Source organism: Orycteropus afer, unplaced genomic scaffold (assembly GCF_000298275.1).
Source record: "Orycteropus afer afer isolate SDZICR_OR568_19922 unplaced genomic scaffold, OryAfe1.0 scaffold00329, whole genome shotgun sequence".
Lineage (NCBI taxonomy): Eukaryota > Metazoa > Chordata > Mammalia > Tubulidentata > Orycteropodidae > Orycteropus > Orycteropus afer.
The window spans coordinates 1,438,089-1,459,514 of NW_006921916.1; the positions used below are offsets into that span (position 1 = coordinate 1,438,089).

The following is a 21,426-nucleotide window of genomic DNA, read 5'->3' on the forward strand; positions in this document are numbered from 1 at the left end:
GAGTGTGTCAGGGATGTATCCTTTCACCATACTTATTCAATCTGTATGCTGAACAAATAATCCAAGAAGCTAGATTATATGAAGAAGACCATGGCATCAGGATTGGAGGAAGACTCATTAACAACCTGTGATATGCAGACGAAGTAACTTTCCTTGCTGAAAGTGGCGATGACTTGAAGCACTTACTGATGAAGATTAAAGACTACAGTCTGCAGTATGGATTACATCTCAACCTAAAGAAAATGAAAATCCTCACAAATGGACCAATAAGCAGTGTCAAAATAAATGGAGAAAAGTTTGAAGTTGTTAAAGATTTCATATTACTTGGTTCTGTAATTGACACCAAGGGAAGAAGCAGTCAAGAAATCAGATGTCACACTGCACTGGGCAAATCTGCTGCAAAAGATTTCTCTAAAGTGCTGAAGAGTTAAGATGTCTCTTTGAAAATTAAGGTGCACCTAACCCAAGCAATGATATTTTCAATTGCTTCATATGCATGTGAGAGCTAGACAATGAACGAGGAAGTCTGAAGAAGAGTTGATGCTTTTGAGTTCTGGTGTTGGCAAAGAATATTGAGAGTACCATGGGCTGCCAAAAGAACTAACAAATCTGTTCTGGATGAAGTGCAGCTGGAATGCTCCTTGGAGGTAAGAATGACCAGACTTCATCTGACCTGCTTTGGCCATGTTGTCAGAAGGGATCATTCCTTGGAGAAGGATATCATGCTTGGTAAAGTGGAGGGTCAATGAAAGAGGGAAGGCCCTCAACGAGATGCATTGACACAGTGGCTGCAACAATGGGCTCAGTTATAGCAAGGATTGTAAGTCTGGCACAGAACCATGCAGTGTTTCATTCTGTTGTACATAGGGTCACTATGTGTCAGAGCTGACTTGAAGGCACCTAACAACAACAACACTACAATAAGGGAATCATCAGTGTCTAAGAGAAACTTAGGATTTCCTGGGTGACAGAAATGGTTAAGCATTGACTACTAACTGAAAGTTAGCAGTTTGAATCCACACAGAGGCACCTCAGAAAACAAGCCTAGCAAACTACTTCCAAAAGGTCACAGCCTTGAAAACCCTTTGGAGCACAGTTTTACACTGACACATGTAGGATGTACATGATACAGAGTCAATAGCAACTGGTACTGATTAAGAGAAACTTAGGAAGAAAGATTAATGAAACCCTACCAATCACAGTGGTCCAATCTGAAACTGGTTATGGGGATGGTTGCAGGACCAGGCAGTGTTTTATTCTGTTGTACAAAGGGTCATCATGAGTCCAGGACAACTTAAAAACAGCTATCATAAACAGAAGAAACTTGTATTCTGTGTCCTTATAATATATCTTTATGCATTGCTTATTTATAAATTTATTGCATCATTGTCTGCTACTACTTTTTAGTTATGTTCATTATCTGCTGTTTATGGTCTAATAATCTAAGATGAGTGTCTTAGATCCCTTGGTCTTATGTATCACTGTCCTGTAGAGTTTATATGAATTAGATAGTTAACAAGGTTTGGAAGATAAACTAAATCTTCTCAAGATCATTCTTCTTATCATGGAGAGGACTTTATCCCATTTGCAGTGTGGAGAGGTGAACATGGAGATTTTTGGGTAGAGGAACATGGCAACTGTCTTCTACTTTTGTGAGTTCTATCTACTACTGCTACATAACAAACCACAACAGAATGTAATGGTGTAACACAATCATTTTATTACAATCACTGATTCATGGATCAGAAATTTGGACAATAAGGATAGCTTGCCTTGTTTTACAATATCTGGGTCCTCAGCTCAGAAGACTTGAAAGTTGGAAGTGAATCTAGGGCTAGGGGATGGAACCTTCACTCCCCCAGCAAAGAGATGTATCTTCACTCACTTGTAGGGAAGCTTATGCAAGCTGTTGGCTGAAACCTCATCTGGACTATTACCTCCCACAGGTATATTCAGGTGGTCTCTCTGCAGGGTCTTGGTTTAGCTTCCATACAAGATGGCACCTGAGTTCCAATGCAAGTATCCCAAGAGAGCAAGCCAGAAGTCCATCGTGTTTCTAGAGTTTCATCTCAGAAGTCATACAGCATCAGTTCCAACATACTCTACATATTGAGATGATAGCAAACGTTTATTTAAGTTCAAGGGGAAGAGTATAGACATAGCACTAGATGAAAGGAGTGCCAAACTCATGATGTACAAAGATCATGTGGGATGAAAGATATTATTTTACTATCTTTGGAAAATAATACAGTCTGTCACAACGCATCAGATCTTAAAAGTATGCTTTTATTATTTTGTAAGCTATATAAGTCTCCTAAGGCAAAAGTAAAATGTTAAAAGAATGAATGATTTAAGACTATTTATCAATTAAATTTCCCATACTGAGGCCACTTTTTAGGCACCAGTGAAAGTTGAATGTATATTTATTCTTTAGGAGTAAATCTTTCAGTATTCATCTGATACAGAAAATGTGACGTAACACAGTTCATCCTTTCCACATTGATTGCCTGTCTTTAAGATCTATCTCATAGTGATGGTGTGAGAGACGCTTGCAGAGTCTTCTTGAGCAGATGTAGCCAGGAAAACTCAGCTCAACTTGCAGCTGTCACCACAAAACACCAAAGACTATCAATGCCTGAAACTTTGGCTAAAATTATTCAGGAATAAACACAATGCTAACCCACAAGTTTTATTTTATTTATTTATTTTTTTATTCTGTATGTGTGGGGGATGGTTTACTTGTTTGTTTTTGGATTGGGTTATTGTTTGAATCCTTCATTACATTTGAACTAATATTTGAGCCAAATAATCTGAAAAAGATAAACACAAGTCAAATATATTCTGTGAGTATTAATCTAAATGGAAATATCTTCCTTCTAGAGAAAAAGTAGTCCCTAGAAACAAATGCTTATGAACAGAAGGATAATTTCAAAATATAACTTAAGAGAAAACTGAGCTCTATTTTTAAATCTGAAAGAAAAGTTGGAAAGATCATAAAATAAAGGAAGCATAGCCATCAAAGGATCTCCAGAGGATCATCTTATCAGAGTGTGTTCATCTAAGCAGAACTCCAAAATGAAAACGATCTGTGGAAAATTATCTTCCAGTTTACAAAAAAACAAGTTATCAGTTAATAAATTATTATTATTAATTATTAGCTATTGGTACATTATCTGTCCAGCTATCTCATAGAACACAAACACTCTTAATTGTCACTTAAATGGAAACATGTTCAAGTTGGCATGTGTGCCAGTTTTTCATGGGTATTATGCGTTGTATTGGGTCCTCCAAAGAAGATATGTTGAAGACCTAACCCCTGTACCTATGAACATGATCTTGTTTGGAAATCAGGTCTTTAAAAATGTTATTAAAATTAACATGACTTGATCCCAGAGTATGGTGAGTCCTAATCCATCTGAATTGTGTCCTATAAAAGAGAAGAAGCACAGGGAGACAGAGAGAGGAAAGAATACCAGGTGATGATGGAATTTTGCTCCTGCTGCAAGTCAAGAAGTACTTGGGCTACAAGAAGCCCAGAGAGAAAGAAAAATATCTTCCCCTAGAGCCTTCAGAAAGGACATGGCCTAAAAACATATTGAAATTTGATTACTAGCCTCCAGAACTGTGATACAATAAATTTCTGTTCTCTTAAGCCCTCAGTTTATGGTATTTTGTTATGGCAGTCCTAGGAAACTAATACACTGTAGTTACAAGGAAAAATGGCAGAAACTTCTTTCTTGTGTACAGACCAAAGACATACTATTTTGTGTCTTTCATCCTTACTGTCCCTGTCCCATAGTCTTTTCTCCATGCCAATAACATTCCTGGATCTGAGGTTCACAAAACAGTGTCTAATTTAAACCTGAAAGTTACCAGATAAACATTGGTACAGATAGCCTCCACATGACAAAGGCTCATGTTAAGAGCCCACCTTTAGAAAACGTAAAGAAAAGCATTAATTTTGTCATCATAAGTTGCTGTACTTGTTGTGATGTCAATAGTGCCATTTCTTGTGTTTTTAGTTCTAGTAACTGCAAATACTCATTTTTTTCCTAATACAGATGTCACCTTGTATTATTTATAAAATATTGTCAATATTGGAACTCTTCAAAAATACTACTTCTTTTTGTGGCTCATGTGTTATATTTTACTTATCTTTCAAATATTCTGTTCTCTGTTATTAATACAAACTTTGTAAACTTGGATACAAATTGCTATGTATAATTAATATTTGAGAAATTATAAATATCTGTAGTGCGGATTTTCTTCTTTACAATTCACAAATCTGGGGCCTGGTTCCCAAAACCGAAGGAGAGAAGTGACACAGGCATCTGAATGCCATGCTCCCTGAGCCTGTTGCACTCTGCGCTAATGAGATTCTCCACACACCCACATACCTCAGCTCACTTTCCATCTCCACCTGCAAATCTGTTTTAGAGACACATTTCTACGTTTCTATCTGCATGTTTCTATTCCCAGATGATAGTCTTCTTTCCTTCTGTAGATCTACTGAGGGTGAAAGTTTGTCTAGATGGATATAGTAGACAGCCATGTTTTTTCTTTCTCTAGCACACCTCTCCTCTCTCTGGGAAGAGAATTTCTCTTTCCAATGGAAACTCATTCCATTAAGTGCAAGGAAAACTAATTTGTCCCAATTCCTCCCAGCAAGCATATACATATGAACTTGCATTCACCCACACAGATATGCACACACACAAAATTAATGGAAACACATTACAGAAACCTGGCCAATTGAAGTACTGTATCCCTCAGAAATAATGACTGGCTTAGGGATAGGCCAATAAGAATTGCTTTCTTGGTTATATGGGTGATGGAGAAGAGAGAATTTGTCTGTTCCTCAGATTTCATGAGTTGTATGGACCTTGTGGACCTGACACTGTAATGTTATACTTAGAAAGAGATTTCCTGAAAATAAGGTAACACAGAAGACACTAGAAGTAAGAAATTACAGTGAAACAGACATGAAATAATCATGTGAGCATTGACTCCATTCATGTCTGTCATCAGAGACATTCAGCATCCTGAGCTGAACTGTAGATGAAGCCACATGCCTCGCAAAAGCTGAGAACAAAATCATGTCAGCCCTTTCTACTGTAAGTGGTGTTGTTGCTGTTGTTATGTGCCGTCGAGTCAGACCTGACTCATAGCGATTCCTCCTTGGGTTTCCGAGGTGGTATCACTATGGAAGTCGATTGCCCAACCTTCCTTCCAAGGAGTGGCTGGTAGGTTTGAACCGCCAGCCTTCTGGTTAGCAGCCAAGTGCCTTAGGCACTACACTACCAGAGCTCCTACACAGACCCTCAATGGCAGGAAGAATCAATCAATGATGAAAAGGAAGTCTGTTTGTAAGAAACGGAATAACTTAGTTGTGGAGAAGGCAAATCCTAGAACTAGGTTTCTCAGTATTTTGGAAGACCAGAGACCTGTGTTTTATTGTGCTAGAATACTATGGCTATTTTTATACATGTAGTAATGTCCAAGTTTTGTTCTGAAGTTACTGGTGGGAAGGAGATGAATTTAGTCCTCATTATGCACTAGATTTTGTTTGTCCACAACCCGTCATGTGAAGCAGCCAAGGAATCCCAGTTTTGCACCCCGAGAATTGGAAGAAACCATAGAAATAAGTGAACACAAAGTTTTTGTAGTGAGAATAATTGAGACTTACAAAAATGATATCCATTACCAATAATCAAGTACTAGGAGTTCTGGTAGCATAGTGCCTAAGACATTTGACTACTAACTGGAAGGCTGGTAGTTCAAACTCACCAGCCACTCCTCAGAAGGAAGACTGGGCAATCTACTTCCATAGATGTATCACTTCGGAAACCCAAGGAGGGGTCGCTATGAGTTGGAACCGACTCAAGAGCAGTGAGTTTAGTTTTCAATCAAGGACTTACTATAGTTGTAGGAGCCTAATACTTCTATGTGGTAGATATTCTTTTTGTCAATAATTGTTAGAGAAGATTGTAGGCAGAAAGGATATTATCTTGCACAACACTATAACCTAAGTGGACCTGGTATTTAAAATCAGATATTCTAATTCCCAAGTCTATACTAGATTGTATCCTCCCAGTCTCATTTGTTGTAGATCTCCAACCTCTCATAAACAGTACTCAACTGTTGAGATCTCTCAACATTTTTTGCATGTTGGAATCACATTTCTGTTCTACTTGTAAAGTTTACTGACTATATGGCTTTTGCAATTTTACTTGAAATGTAACTTATACAAATAACTCACAGAATTGTTGAGAGTATTAACTCAGGACATATAAAGCACTTGGAATTGTAATACATGTAATTTATAATTATTGACATTAGAAATAAATGTTGTTACTTTAAAATTCAAACTTAGCTGATACTTTCCTTTAGTAATTGACTCTCAGGCTTGAATAGGACATATTCAGCCAGAATTTCTGGTTAAAATGCATTACGAAATAAAGATACTTTTTTTTTTTTTTTAAATTTATGATTTGAAGGATACAGAAAAGCTAAATCTTACATGAAGCAGAGAGACATCTGGGGTTTCAAGGGTGGTTCCCTGGAAGACATATCATACATGTGCTCTCTGCCCCTGAATAGCAATTGAGAGTTCTAATGAAGTTACATGTCACCTCACACACTAAAGGGAGCATTTAAGTTGTAAAATACATCCGTTTTATGCCCTCTAAAACTATTAATGCTAGACTGCAATCTTATTATCAGTAATTATCTAGTCAGGGACATCCTGCTAAGGGAATTCAGTAAATAAGGTCTCTCATGCAAAGCAACAATCATTACTTATCAGAGGTCCAGTTGACAGGGAGATTAAAAAGGCAGCTGCCTTCCTCCCATCCCTCTTATAGAGGGGCTTCCTCAAAAAGGGAGTGAATGGACTGCAGACCAACTGTTTTAACTCTTTCCTCAACAGTTACATTAGAAAGTATTGAAAGTAACTACCCTAGATTTTGTAGTCCACTTTGTATTTTACATATACCTTTAACTATAGCTCATAATTATCAATATCTCTTCCTCTGTGTTTAATCTCAAGACTGTGTTATTCTTATTTGGCTGCTAAGATATTAGCTTTCTTAACTAATTCAAACTCAAATACGTCACATTATTTACTACTAGTTGCTGCATTAACTGATCTGTAAATGTTGAATTAAGTGTTGTTTTAACTTTTCTACTAAAACCAAGCATAACATAGAGATATAGCTAAATCAATTTTCTAAAATATATCTAGATAGTTGAATGTTGTTGCTGTTGTTATCAGTTGCTGTAGAGTTGATTTCAATTCATGAGGATCCCATGTATGCAGAGTAGACCTGTCTCCAGAGGCATCTCTGGGTGAGTTTGAATCTTCAACTTTTCAGCCAGTAGTTCAGCACTTAATTGTTTGCACTGCCCAAAGACTCTTAGACGGATGGATAGACAACCCTTTTAGAATAGGCTGCATCCCACTAATTTGTAGTTATACTTACTTGCTTAATTGCTTGTCTTGCTTAAATTATAAGTATCAAAAGTGTATTTTGTTTACTACTGTTTATGCTCTGGTGGCATAATGCCTAAGGCATCTGACTGCTAACCAGAGGGCTGGTGTTTCAAACCCATCAGCCACTCCCCGGAAGGAAGGTTGGGCAATCTACTTCCATGGTGATATCGCCTCGGAAACCCAAGGAGGGGTTGCTATGAGTCAGACCTGACTCCAAGGCAGTGGATTTGGTTTTTTTGGTGCTGTTTATCTGGAATCCACCACAGTTTCTGGCAAAAATTTGAATAAATAATTTCTCAAGAATCAGTTATTAAAAAATAATTAAATTTGACGATAATGTTTGTGTGTTTGTAAAAAATTGCTATCCTTAGTTTCCATATGCCTAGATACCATCAGTAGAAATATATAGTGTTGCAAATTAATTATAAGAAGAAGATATCATGGTGCCGAAAATTTGTTACTTATTAAATTTTGTGTCTAGTCAAATACAACAATTTCCTTAAAAACAGAACTTTCTAATAACATGCTCATAGTGACCTCTCCTTAGGTTTCCGAGGTAATACCTCTACCGAAGTACATTGCCGAATCTTCCTTCTAAGCAGTGGCTGGTGGGTTTGAACTGCCAGCCTTCCAGTTAGTAGTCAAATGCCTTAAGCACTACACCATCAAAGCTCCCAACATGCTCACATACTCACTTATATACAACATCTAACCCAAGAAAAGAATCTTGTTTCAAGAAAAACTATTTACTCACTAAATTCCTATTTCCTTAGGTTTTTCCAATTTATTTTTTCTCTCTTTTATTAATTAGGCCAAAGTATCTACCCACAATGAAAGCCCATATCCACCTGAGCTCCAAAACAGAGCTATTAAAGGTAAACAGAAAAAATAAATTTGCTCAGTTGTTAAATGAGATAGGACTTACTTGTGCATTCTTCTCAATTAACAAAATCAGTGTCCATTTTCACTTCCCTTCATTAGGTTTTTGCTTTGACTTACCAAAAAAAAAACTTATTTTGCCATTCAATTGCTTTTTGTTTGTTTGTGTTTGCAAATACCAGAAGCTTAGAAACAGATCCTTTGTGGTAGTGGTGTGATTATATTGCACTGGAAGAAGGGTAGGACATCGCTTGTATTTCTAATTTAATGCATTTGATTTCTTTATGATTCTAATGATGAGACACTGATTTTGAATTTCACACTTTTTAGTTTGATTTATTTAAGTGTAAAAAAAGAAGTGTTTCTTTCTTTCTTTTTTTTTTTTTTTTTTAATAGGGGTAGCAGTGTACAAAATTGATTCTGGGAACCTGTCAGCATTATTGTGAGAACAGGTTAATTCACCTAAGTTTAAGAACGTAAAATCATATTTTAGATTCCCTTATATTTTGCTTCTTTTCTCATAATTTCCATAACATTTTTATAGATGGAAAGTTAAAGAAAATGATTTTGAGAAAAATTTAATATTGCTCTCACTGAAATGCAGCCTTATAAAGCTCATAAAAATAAATGATTCACCACAATAAATGACTGTTGTGATTTTTAACAGGTACAATTTTTGTTTTATTACAAGGCACACAATCATACATACAATGCTTAATTATCATCTCCTAAAAGTTCAAGATATAAACAGCATACATTATAGTAAAGAATTCAAACATGATTATACTTTTATAAAAGTGAAGAAAGTTGCCTTTGGACAAGCAGATTTATGCCCTTTCTGGATAGGATTTTCATATTTCTGCTGAATAATCTAAACAACTCTTGCTTAGAAAGCTATTTCATTGTAGGAACATACAACCTTGTCACACTTTCTCTTTAACAGCTCTAATATAAAGTCAGCTGATTGCATGCCTTTTTTTTGCAGTTATTCATCTTATAATGCCCCATTACTAGATGAAACACCTATAGGCAATCTCTATACAATTTAAGAACCTTTATTTCTCAGTAATATATCACAGATGGAACAATATTCTTAAGACTTCTGTGAAATTTCTTTGCTTTTTTTCCCCAAAAACTTTGCTTCCTTTTTATTACTTAGCCTGGAATTTTGGCTTCAACTCTTTACACAGGGAATGCTCTTAGATTCCTCAGAGGTAATTAGATTCTAACAGTCACTATGCTCTTTTCCCAGCTACAGATTCTATGTTTCACACTCACCGCTGCGTCACATTCATTGCTGCTTCGTTCTTCCACACTTTTTCATACTCTTCACTGGGTCCTTTGTCACAGTTGTTACGAGGGTGGGAAGATGGAATTGATGTCAGGGAGTTGATCACAAAATTAAACATATAGAGTTCTGGTCTCAGGAGACACAGCAGAGATTGTCCTCTTTGCTGAACATGAGTAAAGGGAATTGAGTGTAGACCAATGTATTGTCTGTAATGATGAAATAATGGCAAATATGACCACTGCCTCATGGAAGTGCATGCACACACACACACATATACTCTCACTCACTTTTGACAACATATGTGTATTTTAAGTTGTATTTTTCCTAAGTAAATCACATTATCATTCGTTCTGTACAGCATTGTCCTTGTTAGATGACATTGAGTCAGCTCTGACTCATGGTACAACAGAAAGAAACAATGACCAGTCCTGCACTATCCTCACAATCGTTGCTATGTTTGAGCTTATTGTTGCAGTCACAATGTCAATCCATCTTGTTAAAGTTCTTCCTCTTTTTTGCTGACCCTCTTCTTTATCAAGCATGATGTCTTTGTCCAGAGATTTGTCTCTCCTGATAACAGGTTCAAAGTACAGGAGATGAAGTCTCATGATCCCCACTTCTAAGGAGCATTTGGGCGGTACTTTTTCACAGACAAATGTGTTTGTTTTTCTGGCTGTCCATGGTATATTCAATATTCTTCACCAACTGCATAGTTCAAAAGCATCAATTTTTCTCTCTCCAGCTCTCTTATGCTTATCAGGCAATTGAAAATACCACACGACTTGGGTCAGGTACACCATAGTCCTCAAAATGACATCTTTTGTTTTTTTGTTTTTTAACACTTTAAAGAGATCTTTTGCAGAAGATATGCCCAATGCAATATGTGCTTTCATGTCCTGACTGCTGTTTCCATGGGCACTGATTGTGGATGTAAGTAAAATTAAATTATTGAGAACTACATTTTTTTCCCCTCTATTTATTATAAGGTTGTTTATTGGTCTAGTTGTGAGGATTTTTGTTTTCTTTATGGTGAGGTGTAATCCATACTAAAAGGTATAGTCTTGTATCTTCATCAGTAAGAACTTCCAGTCCTCTTTACTTTCAGCAAGGAAAGTTGTGTCATTTGTATATTGTAAGTTGTTAATGAGGCTTCTTCTAATCCTGATGTCTTGTTCTTCTTCATATAGTTATGCTTCTCAGATTCTTTGCTTAACATTCAGACTGAGTAAATATAGTGAAAGGACCCTGACACACACCTTACCTGATTTTAAAATATGCAGTATCCTCTCGTTCTATTCAAAACAACTGACTATTGCTCTATGCACATGTTCCCTGTGAGCACGATTAAGTGTTCTGGAATTTCCATTGATTGCAATGTTATCCATAATTGGCTATGATCCACACAGTCAAATGCCTTTGCACAGTCAATAAAACACAGACAAAAATCTTTCTGGTATGCTCTCGTTTTCAGCCAAGATCAACCTGACATCACCAATGATTTTCCTCATTCCATGCCTTCTTCTGAATGTGGTTTCAATTTCTGGCAGTTTCCTGTTGATGTACTGCTGCAAAATTTTTTAATTATCATCAGCAAAATTTTACTTATGTGTGATATTAATGATATTGATAATTTTTGCATTCTGTTGGATAATCGTCTTTGGAATGTGCACAAATATGGATCCTTTATGTGGCTGACCAGGTATTTGTCTTCCAAATTTCTTGGCATAGACAAGTGAGCATTTCCAGCACTGCAATCATTTGTTGAAGTATCTCAATTGGTATTCCATCAATCCCTGGAGCCTTGTTTTTTGTTAATGCCTTCACTGCAGTACAGATTTCTTCCTTCAGTACCATCAGTTCTTGGTTATATGCTACCTTCTGATATGGTTGAACACTGTCCGATTCTTTTTGGCAGTGACTCTGTGTATTCTTTCCATGTTTTTTTTATACTTCGTGTATCATTCAATATTTGTCCCGTAGAATCCTTCATTATTGCAACTCGAGTTTTGATTTGTTTTCTTCAGTTCTTTTAGCTTGAGAAATGAAGATCATATTCTTCCCTTTTGGTTTTCTAGCTCCAGATCTTAGCCCATTTCATTATACTACTTTATTTTGTTTTCTTGAGTCTCTGTTTTAATGATCTATTCAGCTCTTTTACTTCATTGTTTCTTCCTTTCACTTTAGCTCCTCTCCATTTGAGAGCAAGTTTCAGAGTCTCTTCTGACATCCATTTTGGTCTTTTTTGCTTTCCTGTCTTTTTCATGACCCCTTTGTTTCTGATATCCTTGATGTCATCCCACAACTGGTCTGGTCTTTGGTCTTTAGTGTTCAATTCATCAAATCTAATCTTTAGATGAACTCTAAATTCAGGTGGAATAGACTTGAGGTTGTACTTTGGTTCTCGTGGACTTGTTTAAATTTCTTCATCTTCAATTTGAACTTGCATAGGAGCAATTGATGATCTACTCCACAGTCAGCCCTGGACTTGCTCTTACTGATGATATTGAACTTCTCCTTTGTCTCTTTCCATAGAGGTAGTCGATTTATTTCCTGTGTATTCCATCTGGAGAGATGCACGTGTATATTCACCATCTATATTCCGTTAGGGCAGTGACGTGAAATGATAGTCCCATCATCTGTCCTCTTTTAGTTTGAGGAAATGGGTGTTAACAATAACCAGATAATTTAGAACATTCTTTATGGGCATTCATAGGGTTCTTCTTTCTTTTTTTTTTGGCTGAAAACTTAGATATGAAGAGAGGCAGGATGATCAGGCAAAAGGTCAAATTCCAATAATTGTAAATAATCCCATGTAGGCATGTAGGGTGCTAATTTAAAGAGAAAATATTACTACAATTTTGATCCATGATTGTACTTCTGTTATATTTTTATTGTGTATAATAATCCACAAAGAAATCTCCTTTGTTGTTGTTGTTGTTGTTGTTTTTGTTCCATAAATGTTTCAATAGGTTTTGGTCCTGAAACTACTCTTTTTATATACAGATATTCCTCCTGTATGTTTGCCAACATTTTTTAATTATAGATTAAGGTTAAACTTTTAAACCATTCCTGTTTACATATAGTTCTAAGAATACAAGGACACCAAAAAATTTCAATGAAATTTAAGAACTGCTCAAAAGAGCATGTTATTTTCAATAGGAAAACACTTTTTCTACACTGCCTTAAGTCATCTATATTAGTTGCCATGAAAATCTAAAAATTATCATAGTAATATTCTGAAGCCATATGTAAATCCTTCAGTGCAAGGTTTTGTTTTCAAAAAGAGAGTATATGCATGAAAAACAAAACACAGTGTGAAAAGAATTTATAATGTAATGATGTCTAGAGCTCTACAGGTCTATATATTCGATTTTCCTATTAAATTCCAGAGGGTGTTGCCCTCATAACATATAGGCTTTGAGAAGAGATAGGTGTTATTTCTAAATTATCCGTTTCTACTGCTGAGGCAAATTACAGAGAAAGCTATTACCTCTGAAACCATAAGTTACAGGAGGGAAAAAAAAAAAAAAAAAAAAAAAAGGAGGGCTGAGAACTGATATGTCATCTGTAATTTTTAGCAAAATTACCCTAAATGGCATCATCATGGCATCATCCCTAGCAGGTGTGCTCTTTGCAGAACACAGTTCAAGGTATGTCCTGGCAGTGTGAGTGGCATAATGTCCTTGTTCTACCCGCATCGATGGCAATTTTACTTTCTGCTGGAAAGCCACAAAATAATATCTTGAGATCTATCTAAGCAAAATGACTTATCCTCCATGGATACAGAGAATGTGGTAATAACCCCATATTCATAAAGAGATGCTGCAAATAAACTAGATTCTGCCTGGAGCCGCAGCCTGGAAGTGAGCTGGACACATGGACCTGTGAGTTACAAGCACTGGTAAAGCACTAAATGGTGCTTGGGAGTCAGAGCAATGGCACCAAGGAGCAACTGAGGTGGATGGAAAACATTTCAACAGCAACTTTAAATAACCAAAGAAGATCATTAGCAGGCCCTCAGGAAGTAGTTTGGCTAGAAGGAAGCCCATTCCTTATCTACTAATGTACTATATTTACAGATTAAATTAGAAATATTTACTGTGGCATTTAAAGTATGTTATTTGACATTTGGACATGCTTTTTCAGGAGATTATTTATGAGAATAACATGCTAAAAAATCAGTAGTTATCAAAAAAGTAAACTGTTAGAAATCAACTTTAACATGTGTAAATAGTTTCATCAATATCAAGATAATGTTCTATTACACAGGAACATCAGACATCTCAGTTGTGGGTCCCAGATGCATGTAAACTGGAATTTTCCACACACAGCTACATGGAATGCTAGCCCAAAGAGTATAAATCTGGGCAAAGCTCCAGAAATAGTTATCACTCTTCTAAGGTTGCTGTAGTCAATGTACAGCATCTCATTTGGATGTTCAGTAAGCTCTGAAACCAATGTTTTCTTTGTCTTTTTCTAAACAGAGCTTTAGAAACCACACTGCATATGAAGGCCACAGCAGAAGGGTGCTGAATCAGAGCTATGTAGCTAGAATGAAAAGGTTTGTTTCTTTGTTCACTAAGAACTTGGAGTCAGACTTGCTTTCCTACCCTAGAAAGGGCTTGCACTTGCTTGGTCAATCTTTTGTTTCAGTCCCTCTGGCCTTCCACTCACCCGGGCTACCCAGAGCTGACTTCATACCATAAGATTTCTAAAGTTTGTTAAAAATCCCCTCTCTATCTCAGACTGAGGTTGTAATCTGAGTTGAGCCTAGATCATTGAACTCTTCCCTTTCTGTAGAATTATATGAGGACATCTCCACGACTAGTCATACTGGCTTATTTATCCCATCCACATCCTGCATGTAAGCAGGATCCTGAACTGTATTTCTCACTCGACTAGTGCTTTGGCGCTCCAGCCTCATCTTTATGGGAAAGCAGAAATCCCGGAAACACCGCTTGAAGTTCTCATCAAGGAAGGCATAGAGAATGGGGTTCAGGCTGCTGTTGGTATAGCCCAAGGCAATGCAGAAGTAGTAGCTGGAGAGAGCCGCAGTGCTGTGGGAGGTACTTCCCAGAGCCTCCACGAGGATGAAGATATGAATAGGGGTCCAGCAGACTACGAAGACAGCCACCACCACCAGGACCAACCTGGTGATCCGGCGGAGGTTGCGATCCTTCTCTCGGGAGCCAGAGAGAAGTCGTACGTTCTTCAGGCGTAGGATCATCAGGGTGTAGCAGACGATGATGATGAGGACAGGGATCACAAAAGCAAAGACAAAGACGCAGAGCTTCATGAAGAGGTCCCACCAGGAATAGTCATCATCTGGGAACTGCAAGGAGCACTCGATAACATCCACATCTGGAAGAAGTGACCAACACCAACAAAACCACACACACACACAAATCCATTAGTGTTATTAACATGGCTGCAACATGTTTTAATGTGGGTTTTGACACCTTTGGTTACAAAGGCCCATTTATGGGGAGATGATATTAATTTAAGCAGATCATCAAATTATAAATGAATATTATATTACATCTTTTTGTATAGAACAATGAAGCTCAAAAGTCTCTGTTTATTGACAACATGCATATGCTATGGAATAAATTAGTAAAATTAGCTGACAATATGAATTATCTAATTTCAGAAGCTGGTTTGATATTGACGGTTTTCAGAAGAGCTAAATTGTCCATTTATAGCATGAGCACTTATTCATATTTTCACTTATTAACAGCTCTATCAGACCTAAAGCTCTGGCAATAAAAATTAGTAGTTGTTTGCAATATATAACTAAATACTTCCAACCTAGCCATTGAATTTAACAAGAGCCAACTTTTGTGAAAAAAAAAGAAAATTAAAAGGCTTACTAGAAATCATTATGTGAATCAACAAAAATTAATATAAAATTTACATAACTATGCCCCAAGTACTGTGACTTAATGGAACCAATGATGCTCATTGTGATTAAGTACATTATGGAAGCATGATTAAAACTGCTGAAGGAGAAGGAAAAAAAGAAGGAAAGAAAAAGGGGAGGAGAAGAAGAGGGAGGAAGAGGGGGAACAGAATGATCTCTATCAAAAGAATTATGAATAAACCTAGCACAATTTTCATTTTTACCAATACCAACTAAGTAATTCAGACATACCAGCTACTTTTTTCTACTTACTTTATATATATATATATATATATATATATATATATTTAACTCTGCTTATGTTTGTTGGATAGTCTTCTCTTTGGAGTGACCTTAACACAATGAAGACCAAGAACCCAAGATTAGTAACTTTTAAGATGTTTTTCCCTGGAGGCCCAACCTCCCTCTTTCCAGGGAATTCTTTTCTCCAAACATCAACCAGCCCATACTCTTCCTCTTACCTCTGGGCAGTCAGCTACACAGGGCAGACAACACTCCCTTTGGTCTATCCTTCTTCACAAATAAAGCCATCATGAGCAATAATATGGGTGTAATTTTTATAATGAAAATATTTTCTCCTGACATTAGAAAAGTCTGCTTCACAAATACTACAAGAATAATATTTTTAAATGGTAAAATAAATGCATGCACTGCCAATTGAGTCGGATCCAACTCATAGCGACTCCTTCTTGGGTTTCTGAGGTGGTGTCACTACAGAAGTAGATTGCCCAACCTTCCTTCCAAGGAGTGGCTGATAGATTTGAACCTCCAGCCTTCTGTTTAGCAGTCAAATGCTTTAGGCACTATGCTACCAGAGCTCTGAAATGGTGAAAAGCCCATATTAATGATATTTTCTAAAACACTTTGGGCAATGAATAGAGACCATTATTTTAGAGTAAGGAGCCCTGGTGTTGTTATTGTTGAGCACGCAGCTGCCAACCAAAAGTCTGGAGGTTCAAACCTACCCAGTGGCTCTGTGGAAGAAAAGACCTGGCTATCTGCTCCTGTAAAGATTCCAAAAACCAAATCTACTGCCATCAAGTTGGTTCTGACTCATAGAGACCTTATAGAACTGCCCCCATAGGTTTCCAAGGTTGTAAATCTTTAAGGAAACAGACTGACATATCTTTCTCCCACAGAGCAGCTGGTGGGTTCAAATTGCCAACCTTTTGGTTAATAGTCTAATGCTTTAATAACCAATACACCACTTATTAGGCAGTTCCAATTTATCCTGTAGGATTGCTATGAGTCAATATCAACTCAATGGCACACAACACCAATAATCTTGGAGCATTTATTTTATTAATTAAATACCAGCTTAAACATTTGAGTAGCAAATGAAAGCTCCCTGATCAGCTTCTAATTTTTGATTCTTTAAAAAATCTTTGTCCAAAGCACTATTACTATGTAGACTGCTATTGAAAACAAACAAACACACGTTTTAACTTTTGCTTTAGTGTTAATGAAAGTATTACTGTTAATGGGAATGATTACATTTAAAATCATTTTTAAATCACCACTATAATTACAGAAGAAAAAAGGATTTATTAAATTTTTTGATGCAAAAATCCATGTTTAATGTAAATATTATGAGTTTTGATTTATCTGTAGAATACAGCTTCCTTGAGAGTAAGAGGGAGCTCTGGTTGGCATAGTGCCTAAGGCATTTGACTGCTAACCAGAACGCTGGTGATTCAAACCCACTAGCCACTCCTCAGAACAAAGATTGGGCAATCTCCTTCCATAGTGACACTTCCTCAGAAACCCAAGGAGAGGTCGCTACAAGTTGGACAGCAGTGAGGTTTTTTTTTTTTTTTTTCTTTTTCTTTTTTGAGAGAAAGAAACTTTTTTTTTTCTGCTTAACTTTTGTATATTCCAACTTTGTCTCTTTTTTGTGGTTGGTCTTAATTAAAATGTTACTTCACAGTAGTTTAGATAAATGTTTATTTAAAGTAGTCCACCCCTCTGCAAGTTATACTACATTATATACACTTTACCTACTTTCTGAAGCAAAAACCTAACAAACTAGTCACTACTAAGTTCATTATGACTCATGGAGACCCCATGTGTGTCAGAGTAGAAATGAGATCCACAGGGTTTTATTTTTATTTTAAGAATTTGCTTTACATCCAATGTTACATGTACATTTAGTTTCACTCCCCATTTACCATGCCCAGCCCTAAGTAGTGCACCAGGCCTTTCTTCTGAGGTGCACCTGGGTAAACTCAACCCTCCAATCTTTCAGTTAGCAGCCAAGCACATAAACCATCTGCACCAGGCTGAGATTCCATTTATTTTCTAGATAGCAGTTATTCTAGTCTGTAATTGTCCTATTTGTTACCTTGCCTAATGTTTTTCTCTTCAGCCAAAATGTCATCCTTCAGAATAGGGACCTAGTCTGTCTTAGTCAACATTTAATTCCTAGCACCTAAAATAGTGTCTGGATCATACAGTGCTTCAAATGAATAAACTGTTAAATAAATGGACATTTGAATACCATGTGAATCCCAAATTCTTGAGAATATGACCTGGCCATAGTAGTTATCGGTGATGAGTAGCCTGCTGCACTAAGAAAGACTTCATAATGACTGATATTGAATTTCAATAAGTCTTTTAATCCTGAGGGTAAGTTTCTTCTTGAACAAATTATTTTGAATGTAGTAGGAGCTCAGTAAATATCTGATGAATAAATGAGATAATCAATGACAGATATTTTGACAAGACTTTAGAAACCATTCAGCTACAAAATTGGAAATAGCTTAAGAAATGCCAGTGAAGTTGAACTTACACAATTGAAGTGAGATGGGAGTATAGATGCAATATTCAAGGAAATTCAAATCAAACAATTCTTTTTATAAAATGTACTACTTCATGGAATAAGGGTCTTTTTAATTTTGAATTATTCATACAGTAGGCTCAGTTACAAAAAGAGCTCTTTCTTTTTCCTTTTACACCCACCAAGATGTCAGTGCAGTCAAGTAGAGGGAAACAGTTGGGACATATCCCAACATCTCACAGTTGTAATTAAAGATTAGTTCTAATATTTAAACTAAGACTTTCCAGAGGAATATTTTTTTTGTTATGAATAAGTGTTTCTGCTTGTAGCTATTGTAATAATTCTAGACTATTATAATAAATTACCACCCATCTGTCAGTTTGTTAGAAATAGTGGCTTATCTATTGCTGTGATGCTGGAAGCTATGCTGTCAGTATTTCAAATATCAACAGGGTCATTATGGTGGACAGATTTCAATAGTACTTCCAGACTAAGACAGGCTAGGAAGAAAGGGCTAGCTATCTGCTTCCAAAATTCAGCCAGTGAAAAGCTATGGATTACAGCAGAATAATGTTCAATATAATCCTGGGATATGAGTTCTGAAGGCACTCAAAAACCATAGTGACCGCAACAATGCATTCAAACATACCAATAACCATGAAGATGGTGCAGGACTGGGCAATACCTCACTCATACATAGGGTCACTATGAATCAGAGCTAACTTAAAAGCAACAAACAACAACTATAATAATAAGAGCAAGCAGACTCTGAACTCCAGAAATAAATAATACACACATGTATAGTGTGTAAAATATTCTATTCAACTCCTTATGTTTACAAAGTAAAAAATGTAGCAGATACAACCACTCCCAGTATTGATGGTTACCCTACAGCTGTTAATAAACTTAAGTAATGAAGAAGGACCTGTGAAACTCACTATGTTGGGCAATGACAATAAATGACATTTATTGAATGCTTACTAGGTATGAGACACTGCTTTAAGCTAGGCAGGTATTCCCTCTTTAGATCCACAAGACACTTTAGGAGATAAACAGTATTTTTACCTTGATTTGGCAAATAAGGAAATGGAGACACAAGGAAATTTCTCCAAAGGGAAAATGCCCAGGATTTTACCATGGGTAGTTTGACTCTAAAGTTCTCCACCAGACAGAAATATCTTAAACTCAGAAACATTAGCTGAAACGTTTTTGTCCAGGTGGGTGTGTGCTAAAACAATGAATGCCTGATTGCTTTCAATGAGTGTTATGGACTGAATTATGTTCCTCAAAAAGGATATGTTGCTTTTTTAAAGAAATTCTAGAGTGGCAAGATGGTGGACTAGACAGAAGGACTGCACAGACCCTCTTCAGCAAAGAAAAGGGAAACCAATTAACACAGACACAGAAGATAATCTTGGACCCCTGAGCCTTGAAGGGAAGGATACAGAAGTGGACTAAACCCCAACTACCAGAAGAATTTGTGTGAAAATACCAAAAAAGGAGACGCACGGAGCTGCGGTCTGGCAGCCAACTGAGCAACCCTGATGGAACAAACAGCACAGATGGCTTGGAGATTCCCGAGTGGTGGTAGGACCTAAGAATTAACCTAAAAATCACCCTGCTAGCCAGGGACTGCATGGACTGTGTACCATGGCTGGGGAACAAACAGAGAAGGTGAAGAGAAAGGTGGGCTAGGTTGTGGACTTTTGCTGGTCCGGAGGATGCCACCATTTTGTAGGTTTAAAAAGTGGCTTGACTATTTTGGATATTTAAAGAGACAGTGCTTGTGCAGAAATCCTGTGGTGGTAGGGCTTAAGAATTAACCTAAAAATCCCCCTGCTAGCCAGGGACTGCATGGAGGACTGTGCACAGTGGCTGGGGAACAAACGGAGAAGGTGAAGAGAAAGGTGGGCTGAGCTGTGGACTTCTGCTGGTTCGGAGGATGCTGCCATTTTGTAGGTTGAAAAAGCGGCTTGACTATTTTGGATATTCAAAGACACCGCGCTCTCACAGATTTCTGGGGCTTAAGAACACGTTCTACTTTCCAGCAACCCCAAGGACACTTGGGGCCTACAAAACTGAAAAGGTACGACACCCTATACCTGCTTGGTGAACAGAGGTGTGGCCATCCCCACTCCCAACTACCTTCTGGGCCCACAGGAACTCCATCACAGTCTGTGTGCTCAGACGGAGCCTGGGTGCCATACTCAGTCATTCACTAATTTTTTTTTTTTAATTTTAATTTTTTTTCTTTTTCACTTTCTTTTTCCTGGTAATTAGTTTGCTTGTATTTGTCCGTTTCAAACCAAATAATATTACCAATACTTTTGTCCTTTCTATTATTGCTCTTAATCTTCTACCAGTTTCTAGTTTTCAGCATTTTTTCTTTTCCCTGTGCCTGGTTGAAATTCTGCCCCCTCCCACAAGTTTAAGGTTTTTTCTCCCCCACTTTTTTTTTCTTGTGACTAACCCCATTCCTTGTTTTTCTTTTTGCATTCTTCCTATTTTTTTCTTCATTTATTATTCTCCTTCCCTATTTTTTTTTCTTCTTACTGCCCTATCCCCAGATATTACAGATTTGCTTGTTTTTCTTCTTTTTTCCCATTTCTCTTTTTTTTTTGTTACTGTTCCTGTGTGATTACATGGTGTATTTTTCATCCATTGGCTTTTAGTTTTTTGATGGTTATTCATTTGTAATTTGCGTCTAACTGAGTGGGACACAACAACAGTCCTCATAAGGCACAACTACACCCACACTTCCTGCAACTTCACTTACTGAGTGAGAGCCACTTCCTCCTTCTCCACCAATGGGCCAATGCTAAAAAACCACCAAAGAGAGCCTGGAACACCCTTGGTTGCTCTTCACAAACAGTTACAGAGATCTAAATACAAAAACACCACGCTGTCTCGGAGACAACAGACCATGACAGTCCACACAAAGAAGCAGGATAAAGTGGCAGAAACAAGGGAGCAGGATGCAGACCCAGAACACATCCCTGAGGAAGAAGCAGCATTGGAACTCTCTGATAAGGAATTCAAAAGAATTATCTTTAGGTATCTTCAAAGAA

General features: G+C 37.1%; 1 protein-coding gene across 1 annotated transcript in view; it reads right to left on the reverse strand.

Annotated features, from left to right (window-relative positions):
• Positions 1–14,490: 14,490 nt before the first annotated feature.
• The window catches only part of OPRK1 (opioid receptor kappa 1), a 53,274-nt gene continuing 46,338 nt past the window's right edge, over positions 14,491–21,426 (reverse strand). The window contains exon 3 of the mRNA XM_007952206.2: positions 14,491–15,023. Coding sequence (XP_007950397.1) covers positions 14,491–15,023 — 533 coding nt within the window. The remainder of the gene's footprint in view (positions 15,024–21,426) is intronic.